We start from the raw sequence: 13,427 nt of genomic DNA on the forward strand, positions 1-13,427 counted from the left end.
CTTTTTTTCTGAACTTTTTTCTTTTTTTTGTTTTTTTGAAGATAATTAGTAATTTCTTATTAAAGTATTTTTATGATGGTTTCTTTAATTCTTTGTCAGATAATTTCAATATCTCAGTGTTGTCACCTGTCAATTATGTTCTCTTATTCAAGTTACAATTTTCCTGATATTTAGTGTGACCAGATATTTATTATTATTACTATCATTATATCCAGGTCATTTTGGCTTTTACGTTCGGACATTCTGGACTCTATCTAAATATCTATTCTAGGAGGCAGTCATTTATTTAGGTTTAGCATACAGGTCCTAGCATACGTTTGCAGGCTGTGGTTCCATCAGTTTGTCACAACCTTTGTAGTTCTATGTGGTCAGCTTGTGTTGGTTAGTCCCACTGGAAATTACACTGATGTAAACCTGTGTCACTTAAGAGGGCAAAGGTGATTCCCCAGGGCAGGCTCCTGGTGGCTCTCAGTTGGAAGAGTAGTCCTCTAGCTTATGGGGAGATCATATCTAGAGCTGGATATTTGTAGAGATATTACTCTGTTGCTTTTGCTGCCCACTGAGCCATTGCCTGTAGATTGGGAAGGACATCTCCTGCCCGCTGGGGAAAAAGATCATTTTCTACAGACACTTGTTCTCAGGGATGTTCCCCCTTGATTCCCCTTGCTGGTAATGTTGCTGGTGGGACTTCCATTTGATCAGCAATAAAAATGAGTCTGTCTCAGCCATTTTCTATTGCTAGTTTATAGTTGGCAAAGGCCAGGTCTTCATTGCCTTTTACTATTGTTGGGGGAGCTTCCATAATGTTCCTTAGGACCTGGTGCTCATAACTGCCCTCCTTTCTCTTTCTACCTTTTAGAGTAATTCTTCAGTTGCCCCTTGCTTAATTCCAGATTGTATAGCTGTATGTAGTGAGATATATAATGACGTTTAAACTTTTTAATAATTTCTTCTAAAATGAGTAAAGAGGAGCATAAGCCATTGAGATGCTAAGAGTTCTATGAAAACAAGTGTTCTGGGATGGAATAGGTGGTTTAAAGGAACTAACATATTTAAAATAGTTCACAGACAGTACAGCAGAAGCATCATTGAATCAGAGAAAAATTTAACATCTAGTACTTTACTGGCTAGAACTGTTGTCCATGTCTCTGAGTTCTTTCTCTTTTTTTGCGCTTTTCAGCTGAATGTCAGCTCTGGTTTAAATGAAGTTCAACATGCATCTGTACTGTGGAGAGCTTTTAATATGTTAATGTTCACTGTTGATCTCTTGGAAGAAATTCAGCAGTCATAATTTTTCCAAATTTATATGTCCATAGAAGCGAACCCTTCTGTTCATAGTTTTTCTTGACACTAGCATTTCATGAAAGACTTTGTGGAGGCAAGCCGTTTTTATCATCATCCTCTACTCATCCAAAATAATGTGCTAGGGTAATGATTTAAATAAAAAAATATTTTATTTTTCACCTAATTCTACTTTGATTTTTTAAAACTCTTACAAAAATATACATGTTTATGTTTATTATTTAAGATATTTTATTTTTATTGTATTTTTCCATTGCCATTTATCCCTCCATACCCTCTTCCGCCTCCACCCACTCCCTCCATCCCACAATCACCACACTGTTGTCCATGTCCCTGAGTTCTTTCTCTTTTTTGCTCAATCCTTCCACCACCCATTTTCCCCAAGAGCTGCCAGCCTGATTTCTATCTATGAGAGTCTGTCTCTGTTTTGCTTGTTAGTCCAGTTTGTTCATTAGATTCTACCATATGAGTAAAATCATGCAGTACTTATCTTTCTCTGACTTGCTTATTTCACTTAGCATAATGTTCTCCAGGTCCATCCATGCTGTCTCAAGGGTAAAATTTCTTCTTTTTAATGGCCAAGTAGTATTCCATTGTGCAAATGTGTCGTAGCTGTTTTATTCACTCATCTACGGATGGACACTTGGGATGCTTCCAGATCTCGGCTATTGTAAATAATGTTGCAATGAATTAGTGTTTAGAGTTTCTTTGAATAAATTCCCAGAAGTGGAATCACTGGTCATAAGAGAGTACGATTTTTAATTTTTGAGGTAACTTCATACCGTTTTCCACAGTGGCTGCAGCAATCTGCAATACCACCAACAATACAGAAGGATTTCCTTTCCTCCACATCTTTGCCAGCTCTTGTTTGTTGATTTATTGATGAGAGTTATTCTGAAAGGTGTTAGTTGATATCTCATATGGTTTTAATTTGCATTTCTCTGATTAGTGATACTGAGCATCTTTTCATATCTCTATTGGCCATCTATTTGGAGAACTGTCTGTTCGGGTCCTTTGCCCAGTTTTTAATTGGATTGTTTGTTTTTTGGTGTTGAATCTTATAAGTTCTTTGTAAAATTAGGATATTAACCCTTTATTTAAACTGTCCTTTAAATTGTTTTATGAAATATTTAATGTATAGCCAAAAAATATTTATTATGTTTTGCTAAAAATACATAGTCTAACAATATTGACTTTTTCTAATATTCTTTTCCACATTTTCAATGTTTTCTCTTCCCAGCTCTAAGGGACAATAGGATCGAGCTGGTTCGGGCTTCTTGGCATGAACTGAGTATCAGCGTCAGTGATGTGTCTCTCTCTGATGAAGGACAATACACCTGTTCTTTATTTACGATGCCTGTCAAAACTTCCAAGGCCTATCTCACTGTTCTCGGTAAGTTCAAGGGACAAACACAGTGCAATCACAAGCCAGTGAGATGTGTATTGCTAAAGCAACATGATTCAAAAAACACATATATATTTTGAGGTTCATAATATTAGATGTAGTTTAGTCCCTTCTCTGCTACATTATAATAGGAGTTTAAAAATCACTTTCCTCTTTTTATAAATAGACAAAGGGAAGTGTAAAAATTTGTATGACTTCTGAGAGCACACAGCCATTTAATTTTTAGCCTACAATAAGCATCAGGTTTCTTGTATGCCAATTAAATTATTTTGTATCAATTCATCTATGTATTGTTTATGTGGCGATCCTTTCATAAAGTGATGGAATAATGAGTCTGATGAACTCAACATGTGTATTGGGTGCTCCTCCATTTTATATCAGTCATCTGATAGTGGCCTTCTCTAATATGTTACGGCTTTCAAATGTGACCCGCTTGTGCATTACAGTGCATTTAAATGACCTTGACATTTCTATGCTGCTTCTCACCTTTGAAACATGTCATTTTCTACATTTTGAAATGAAGTACATTATGCTACTTTCGCATGCAGCTTGTAGCATCTTTGTGCTTCTATTCTCTAAATATTGAGCCATTTTTCAAAAGGTTAAAGTGACACAAAAAAGCAATACATTCCTAGAGATTCCAAGGAAATATCATCTCAGAGCTTTCTGTGATTCCACAAATGTTAGTGACCCAGTCAGCTGAAATTGCTGTAGTTTATTGAAACACACCCGTGTACCGAACAAGTTAGAGAAATTTCAAGAAGGATGTATGTTCACCCCTGTTTGCCTTTTTATTTTGACACTTACACTCTTAACATTGCATTTAAAAGAACTAACTTTGGCTGTTCTTTTTTTTTTCTTCTTTTTATTGGTGGGGGTGGGTGGGTATAAAAGCTAATCCAGCTCATGAATTGGTTTTGTGCATAGGATAAGAAATATGTTTCTTTGCAAGTCCCGCAGAGACTATTTTGTCAAAAGCCCTCACAAAGTTTGCCATAAAGGACAAAATATAACTATTAAAATTGAATATTTCAGGATAACAACTGTAGAAGGTTAATGTGTTGCTCTGTAGAGAGCCACCTTGAGACACCAATAGGCAACTGGCTGATTTCAATTTATGAAATGGTGGTGTGATACAGATTTTTTTAAAAAAAAGACAATATGAAGGTGAAAAAAGAAAAAAAAAACAACCTAGCCAGCTAATTGGAGTATGTTGATCTGTCATTTATCTTTGTCATTATTGTTTAAATGTGCATTTTTCTCTTTGTTTTCCAATATGCTTACATTTTATTCTTTTACAACAATTAAATACTATAATGAAGTTTCCAGTCTACCTTTATTATTGAATAATTTTAGAAGAAATTTTAGTAAACTTCTACTATGATAAGGAAGTATTAACACCCAAGAAATGTGCAATGTTCTATTATTTAAATTACTCATGTACTATCTGTCGCTCCATAACAGTTATCTGTTTATTGATTGGATGGTTTGGACTAGAAGGGTCCATAAGTGGTTAGCATTAGTACTACTATATATCATATGCCACAAAACTACAATTGCATTTCTAATGCAAATTACATCAAGAAACATTCTCTACTTTAGAAAATCAGAAAAGTAAGTACAGTTGCAATTACTGATGAGTCTTTTGATGATTTTCTTGAACAAAATGCCTTTTCTTGAAAAACGTACACAGAGGATAATATCATTTTTAAGCTTTAGAATTATGAAATCAGGAATGAAAGGTACTATTTAAGTTAAATCATAGTTTGTGGAAGAATAAAAAATGTGCTTTGTTAATGTTTTTCCCCAATGCAAAGAATGTACATTCTTAAATCCCAATACTGGTAAATCTGAAAATATATTGAATGGTTGTCTTTAAGATTTACCAAGAGCATATTTTCATACTTAAAATTTAATTTAAACAACTATTTTGAACTAAATAAGTGATTATATGTATATAATATATTTATACACACATACATTGTAAGCAGTTTATTTTATTTTATAACAGTTTATTATTCTTGATTGAATTTATTGTCAACTAATGATACAATTTACTTTTGCTTATAACACTAATAATCACAAGAATGAACCAACCCTGGGGATTGATTTTCACTTCATTCATTTGTTTATATTTCAGGTGTTCCTGAAAAGCCTCAAATTAGTGGATTTTCATCACCAGTTATGGAGGGAGACTTGATGCAGCTGACTTGTAAAACATCTGGTAGCAAACCTGCAGCTGATATAAGATGGTTCAAAAACGACAAAGAGATTAAAGGTAAAAGAATGGGAAAAGGTGCTCAAATCAAAATTAAAGTGTGCCAAGTAGTATGAAAAGTTATATACTTTGCACTTTCTTTTTCAAACCGCAGTTGCTTTCTAAGTGTACAGTTGGTTTGAACCAGATTTATCCATTTCTTAATTTAGATAGTTTTACAATATATTTTCATATAATGTATGTGCCTCATTTCCTCTTACGTAAAACAAGTCTAAAATAATACATAACTCATGGAAAAGTTTGGAGAAATAAATGAGTCAATATATTAAAAAAATGACTTAATATATAAAAACACTTTGATTTGTGATTGGCAATAGCAAGCACTAAGTATAAGTTAGATACTTCAGAACTCATCTATAGTATTTAGATTGTAAACAGAGTAACTTCATGAATTATTTTTTGAATTTGTTGGTTTCTGACACTAAAGTTTTGACATTAACACTGACTAAACATCAATAAATCTGATTCCTAGTATATCTCATAGATGGAAAGTACACTGTACTCATCTCAGTAAAAATGCACAGTACAGACATACCTCAGAGATATTACAGGTTTGGATCCAGACCACAACAAAGTTGATACCACAATAAACCAAGTCACACATTTTTTTTTGTTCCCCAGTGCATATAAAAGTTATACTTATGTTATAATGTAGACTATTAAGTGTGTAATAGTATTATGTCCAAGAAAACTATATATATTAATGCATTCTTTATCTCCAAGAAATGCTAATCATCATCTGAGCCTTCAGTGAGTTGTAATCTTTTTGCTCGTAGAAAGTACTGCCTCAGTGTTGATGACTTCTGACTAATCAGGGCGTGGTTGCTGAAGGCTGGGGGGCTATGGTAATTTCTTAAAATAAGACAGCAGTGATGTTTTCTGCACCGATTGACTTTTCCTTTCACAACCAATTTCTCTGAAGCATGTGATACTTTCTGATAGTATTTACCGACAGTAAAACTTCTTTCGAAATTAGAATTAATCTTCTTAAAATATGCTGCTGCTTTATCAAGTAAGTTTATATAATTTCTAAATCCTTTGTTGTCATTTCAGCAATCTTTACAGCATCTTCACAAGGAGTAAATTCCATCTCAAGAAAACACTTTCTTTGCTCATCCATAAAAAGCAATTTTTCACCTATTGAAGTTTTTTTTTTTTTTTTTCAGGAGACCCCAGCAATTCAGTCACATCATCATATTTCACTTCTCTTCTACCTCTCTTGCTATTTGCACCACATCTGTATTTACTTCCTCCACTGAAGTCCTGAACCCTTCAAAGTCATCCATAATGGTTGTAATCAACTTCCAAGTTCTTGTTAATGTTGGTATTTTGACCTCTTCCCATGAATCATAGGTGTTCTTAAAAGTGTCTAGAATGGTGAATATTTTCCAGAAGCTTTTTGATTGAGTTTTCCAAGATCCATCAGAGGAATCAGTATCTACGGCAGCCAAAGCTTTATGAAAAGTATTTTTAAATGATAAGATTTGAAAGTCAGAATTAATCTTTGGTCTATAGGTTGCAATACCCCATTCAGTTAGCAGTTATGAAAACAACATGAATCTCATACGTCTCCATCAAAGTTCTCGGGTGACCAGATACATCATCAATGAGCAGCCATATTTTTGAAGAATTTCTTTTTTCTGAGCAGTACATCTTCACAGTGGGCTTAAAATATTTAGTAAACCATGTTGTAAACAAATGGTCCATCATCCAGACTTTGTTTTTCTATTTATAGAGCTCAGGCAGAGTAGACAGCATATAAGGGCCCTAGGATTTTTAAAATGATAAATGAGCATTGGCTTCAACTTAAAGTCATCAGCTGCATTAGCCCATCAAGTCTTTTGAACCGATGAAGGCAGACATTCACTTCTCCCTTCCAGCTATGAAAATCTTCCAATATGAGGCTATTTTGTCTACATTGAAAATCTACTGTTTAGTGTAACCACCTTCATTGACTATCTTAGCTAGGTCTTCTAGATAACTTGCTCCAGCTTCTGCATCAGCACTTGCTGCTTCACCTTGCACTTTTATGTAATGGGTTACTTCCTAAAACTTCATGAACCAATCCCTTCTTGGATCAAGGCTTTCTTCTACAATTTCCTCACCTGTCAGCCTTCACAGAATTGAAGAGAATTAGAGTCTTGCTCTGGATTAGACTTTAACTTAAGGAAGTGTTGTGGCTGGTTTGATTTTTATCCAGGCCACTAAACCTTTCCCGATATCAGCAATAAAGCTGCTTCGTTTTCTTATCATTCATGTGTTCAGTGGAGTGCCTTTTTTAATTTCCTCAAGAACTTTTCCTTTGCATTCACAACTTAGCTAACTCTTTGATGCAGTAAGCTTAGCTCTCAGCCTATCTCAGCTTTTGACATGCCCTCTTACTAAGCTTAGTTATTTCTAGGCTTTGAGAAGTAAGAGTTGCACAACATTTCCTTTTACTTGTGCACTTAGAGACCATCGCAGCATTATTAACTCGCTTAATTTCAATATTGTTCTATCTCATGGAATAATGAGGCTCAAGGAAAGAAAGGCAGAAGGGGGAATGGCTGGTCGCTGAAACAGTTGGAACACACAACAATTTATTTATTCAGTTCACCACCTTATGTGGGTGCAGTTTGTGGCACCCTAATTACAATACTAACATTGAAAATCACTGACCACAGATCACCATGACAAATATAGTAACAATTAAAAAGTTCAAACTATTATAAGAATTACAAAACTGTGACAAAGAGACACAAATTTAGCAAATGCTACTGGAAAAATGGTGTGGATAGACTTGCTCCATGCAGGGTTGCCACAAGCCTTCAATTTGTAGAAAACACAGTATCTGTGAAGTACAATAAAGCGAAGTACAATAAAATGTTGTATGCCTGTAATTTAAGTATAGGTATATTCTTATTTCATACCGTCCTACTTCATACACCTGAATACTAACACACATACATTCTTTTAAGAGGGACATAAGTTTATAGGGGAGATGACAGGTAAGGTAAGTGGTGGTATTTTTTTACCCCACAGACATGTATTTGGAGTTGATATCGCATATATATTAAAATCCAAGTATAAGAATTGTTTATGATGATTGTTAAAAATGTTTCCTGTGTGCATAGTAATATGTAACATTCTCAAAACAATCTTCTAGGAGAAAGGTTTATGTAAACCATTGTGATTATTTTGATTTATGATTCTAATATCTTATCTCAGATTAAAAATTGTTCTTACTAATGGGCATGCAGCCCCACAGATTCTTATCTGCTTATATTACTATGGTTTATAATCCATACAGTTATTTAATTTCTTTTCTGTTTTAATTACTCTTTCTGTTATGTGGGCTAGCTGCACACGTCACTGCTTGCACCTGGTCTGGGCAACAACTGCTGGGGTCGGGGTGCAGGGAGTGCGTTGTAGGGAGTGCGGTGCTTGGGATCGGAGGGTTACCATCCCAGGCCAGCTGAGATGGGAGCGTGGACTCTGAATCCGGCAGAGCCCATCCCGGGGTCGTCACGGATGGGGGAGTAAACACAAGTCATCGCAAACACTTCTCTGTCTGCCAGGAGAGAGGACAGGGCTCTTCCCTCTACTGGGGAAGGTCCTGAGCCACTTTTTCCAAAGGCTTTTTTGAAAAGGTTATCGGTGGGGCCAGGAAACAGAAATGCACAGGTTATCTCGTTACATCAGTATGTTGATGTGCACAGAGAATGGGTGATGTTTTGAAGAAAACAAATGGCAGGAACACACCCATTTCCATGGGTACTATAGGAGGCTAGTAAACAAGAGGCAAGTAAACCTGAGAGTGTAGTAAACATAAGAGTGCCTAAGGGTTTAGGTTTAGGGTCTGTGAATAATGTAAGTTTCCTTCCCAGCATGAGCTGGCTAGAGCTTTTGAGGGAAAAACAAAGCACACTTTAAAGAATTTACTTTTAAGACCAGCAACCCTGAAAGGAAAACAAACCAAAAGAGACAAGAGGGTAGAAGGGAGGGTGGGCGAAGGGAAAAGGAAGGGAAGGGGCAAGTCAAGGAACAAATAGCAAGGACTCATGGACAAAACCAAAGGGGAAGAGCTGAGGGAGGGAGAGCGGGAAGAGGGCAGGGGAGGGTGGTGGGGGGAAGGCAGAAACAAATGTATCTGGAAAAATTTAAAAAACAAAATTTACTTTTAGGTCAGATATCCCCAGGAACTGCCAGATCTGGTTTAGGACTGTCTCCAGCATTGTTTCGAGCCTGAGCCAGGTTGGGGAAGGGGGCTTCCAAGAGACAAGGAGACTTCTTTCAGCTAGAATGAGGACTCTGGCCATGTCCAAGCCGAGCCGAGGGGTGTGGGTCTTTTTGCCCTTTCTCTGTGTCCCCCAAGTCCTTGTCTGCTGCCCATACCAGCTGTGTCTGCTTAGGTCGTGCCCCCTTTTGAGGAATCTTACCCGTCATTGACTACCAACCATCACAGGGCCAAGCAGGGTGATGTGAGGGAGGTGGGGGCTGTGCCCTTGCCAGGGGGACAGGTTATGTCTCCTCAGGGGCCTGTTTTCCCAAGGCCTCCCTGATTACTTCCAGCCTTGGGGCCCTCTCACCTGTCAGCAGGGTTATAGTTCCTGATACCAGACAGGGCATTTCCCAGCATCTTTCTGTGTATATCATTCCCCAAATTGGATTTACCTGCAATTTATCTCTAATAAGGACCTTTGCTTCAGATCTTGTAATAAATTAATTTTATTTGATAAAACTTAGAGAAATATAAGCCCCTAAGACAAAAGTTAGATATCTTGCTATTCAAAGTTAAACTTCCAGGTTACTATGTAACTTTATTTTCTATTCTGCCATTCAAATCTGCTTTTAGGATATGTTTGTTTAGGTTTGCCTGGACTGTTCAGCTCTTTCCTAAATGAAACCCCTACACTGCTTCTAGAGTTAACTTATTATGACAAGAATCTGACCAAGGCACTTTATCTTTTTTTAATTGAATTTATGGGGTGACAATGGTTAATAAGTTTCTGTTGGTTTCAGGTGTACATTTCTATGATATATGCTCAGTATATTGCATTGTTTGCTCACTACCCAAAGTTAAATCATCTTTCACCACCAAATATTTGGCCCCCTTTACTCTTTACAATTCCCTCACCCCTATCCTTTTTGATAAACACTATACTGTTGTCTGCAGTATGAGTTTTATATTCCACATATGAGTGAGGTCACATGGTTCTTAGCTTTTTCTGACTGACCTATTTAATTTACCATGATAGTCTTAAGGTCCATTCATGTCGTCACAAGTGGCAGTATCTCATCTTATGGCAGAATAGTATTCCATTGTATATATATACCACATCTTTGTCAATCATCTATTGAAGGACTCTTTACTTGTTACCATGTCTTGGCCACCGTAAATAGTGCTGCAATGAACATATGTGTGTGTATATTTTTGAGAATAAACATTTTCAAATTTAAGGGTTATATACCCAGAAAAGGAGTTGCTGAGTCCCATGGTAGCTCTATTCTTAATTTTTTGAGGAACCCCCGTACTGTTTTCCATAGTGTCTGTGTTATCGGGGAAAGACCCACGTCAGCCTCCCTCATCCCACTTGTTCCTCGGCTCTTGTCTTGCTCACAAGAGACAAATTCAAGTGAGAGACACTTTTTAAAAATTTTCTTTCTTTAAATATTTTATTTATTTACTTTTAGAGAGAGGGTAAGAGAGGGAGAAAGAAGGGGAGAGAAAATTCAGTGTGTGGTCTCCTTTCATGTACCTCCTACTAGGGACCTGGACTGCAACCCAGGCATGTGCCCTGACTGGGAATCAAACCAGAGACTCTTTGGTTTGCAGGCTGGCAGTCAATCCACTGAGCCACACCAGCCAGGGCCAAGATAAACACTTTTAATAGAAATGAGGTAGCAAGTTTATTTATGCAACACATTTGAGCAACAATGCTACAAGCAGGGACTTGGATTAAGCAGGCACTTGGTTAATCCCAGTGCCTCGACTATTGAGGTTCAGGGGTTATATACCTTAGGTAGCTTCCAGGTACCCCTCCTTCTTCCCTTCTACACATTGGGATTAATACAAAGGTTTTCTTTCTTAGTTAGTAAAACCTTTCTGTCTAGTTAGTGAAATTGTTACAGAGGCTCCCTGTTCCAGGCACAGTCTCAAGGACTCTCCTCCTCCTGTACTATCTTGTTTGTGATGTTTGGAACACCTGGCAATCTTATTAAACCGACCACAGCACTGCTGAGTTAATTGGTGAGACATGTCTCCTTTTTGTTTTAACTTCCTGTTTTAAGTTATTAGATTGCAATGGGTGGGGGCCCTGCTTTTATTTCCCCTCTGGCAGCTCATTCCCAGCTGCTACCTAACAGCCCTACCACCTTACATTCCCACCAGCAGTGAATGAGGGTTACACTTCCCCCACAACTTGTCCAAGTAATAAAAATATATGTTACTACTTGTCTTGTTGATAATAGAAATTCTAACAAGTGTGAGTTGTTATCTCATTGTACTTTTGATTTGCATTTCCCTAACAGCTCATGAAGTTGAGCATCTTTTTACATATCTGTAGGCCATTTATATGTCTTCTTGGGAGAGGTCTCTGTTCAGGTCCTCTGCCATTTTTTAATTGGATTGTTTATTTGTATGGTGTTGACTTGTATGAGTACTTTATATATTTTGGATATTAATCCCTTGTTAGAGCTGTACTTGCAAATATCTTCTATTCAGCTGGTTGCCTTTTAGTTTTGTTTGAAGTTTATTTTGCCGTTGAGAAACTTTTTAGTTTGATACAGTCCTGTTCATTTATTTTTGCCTTTACTTCCTTTGCCTTTGGGATCAAATTCATAACACCTCCAAGACCAAGGTCCATAAGTTTAGTACCTATGTTTTCTTGTGTGTAATTTATTGTTTCATATCTTATGAAACTTTTTCTGCTTAAGCATTTCTGATGGAAAAGACCTAACCTGCAAAGTAAGTTTAAAACCTGATTTCTCTGGCCTATAAAAAAAATCTCCAGGCAGTGAATTCTTACACTTCGCATATGTCTTTTTATGTGCAGGTCTTGTGAAAAGTGTTCCTGGACCCAAATCCAACATGTGTGTATGAAAGCTTCCCCACACCAACAAGTAATTCTACTTCCCTAGTGCGGAAGCTCTCTGAAAAAGGTCCACTGGCTGTTATTTTGTAGTTTTTTCTTTGAGACTTTATTTCACAGTCACGATTGATTAAGCCATTGACCATTGGCAATTGATTCAACTTCAAGCCCTTTTCCCTTCCTTGGAAATCAGAGAGTAGCTCTGAAAGCTCTAATCTTCTGACCATGTGCTTCGCTCTTACTGGCAACCAGCCCTCACCCTTGAGGTGAAGGGTTGGAAAAAACAGGTAGATGAAAATTATGATTGCTCCATTCTACTATTTAAAGCTAATTGTAGAAAAACAAAGTCTTACCATTGCCTACAGAATAAATTCTAAACACCTCATCTAGAATAAGAAGTCTTACATGATTATTTGGCCCCTACATTTCTGTTTATTTTTCATGTCTCTATCACACAGAACGTTTCATAGTTACTTCAAAAAATCACATGCTTTTACTCAACATAGATACATGAAGTTCTTTTCTTTAGAATGGTTTACTACCTATTTTTAGCCAAACCTCTAGGATAAATTCCATTCGTTATTTAATAGCTATTATTCATTTAAGGTATATTTATTGAGTGGCTACCTTCATTAATGAACTGTTAAACCTTCACCTTGTCCACAAAGTAGTGCTAATGTCTCCTTTTTTTAAATTTAAAATATTTAGTCAGTTCATATATTTATTACCATGACTGTTAGATCCATGTTTATAGGTTCATATTCCAAATGCAAGTATCTTGAAGAAATATTCTGTTTTATTTGTATATATTTCTTGCTATTACTTTTTAATTTTTGTTTCATATTTATTTCTATTGAACTCTACAGAATCTGCTTTGAGAAATGGTAGATTATGCCATTAATTTAAATACTCTTTTTAGTATTAAAAAACTAGTTTGGGCCTAATACCTACTGTAGGTTTAAGACAAAATTTTAATTTGATTGAGTGAAATATTAACTTGTAATACAGAGATTGTGAATTATCTGAAGCTAACACAAAAGAAAATAAAGAAGAAAGATTTCTGTCCATGGAATTTAAAGTTCCTATATCATGTATGAAGAGAATTAACTGAAAGTATTAGTATTTAAACTTACAATGTACACCATGCATCAATGATTTTTTTTGTCTTCTTCTTCGAAAGTGTCCTTTCCATTTAAATCTGGACTGTGTTTTATGAAAAAAAAAAATAGCATTACTAACACCTGTGTGAATATATATACAACTTGGAGTTTTCTGAATATTGTTAAGGATATTACCTCAAGACTCTCCAGGCCACACTATGACATCTTCTGGAAAGAAATAAAACAATTGTTGCTTATTGGTATAAATGATT

At 36.2% G+C, this 13,427-nt stretch overlaps 1 protein-coding gene across 1 annotated transcript in view; it reads left to right on the top strand.

Moving 5' to 3' along the window:
- The window catches only part of CADM2 (cell adhesion molecule 2), a gene marked incomplete at its 5' end in the record, with an annotated part of 236,746 nt that overhangs the window by 72,298 nt on the left and 151,021 nt on the right, over window positions 1-13,427 (top strand). The window contains 2 exons of the mRNA XM_054585063.1: window positions 2,543-2,695; window positions 4,848-4,985. Coding sequence (XP_054441038.1) covers window positions 2,543-2,695; window positions 4,848-4,985 — 291 coding nt within the window. The remainder of the gene's footprint in view (window positions 1-2,542; window positions 2,696-4,847; window positions 4,986-13,427) is intronic.

The sequence above is a fragment of the Pteronotus mesoamericanus genome, unplaced genomic scaffold (genome assembly GCF_021234165.1).
Source record: "Pteronotus mesoamericanus isolate MK-2021 breed Mesoamerican mustached bat unplaced genomic scaffold, CSHL_Meso_final contig_82, whole genome shotgun sequence".
Classification (NCBI taxonomy): domain Eukaryota; kingdom Metazoa; phylum Chordata; class Mammalia; order Chiroptera; family Mormoopidae; genus Pteronotus; species Pteronotus mesoamericanus.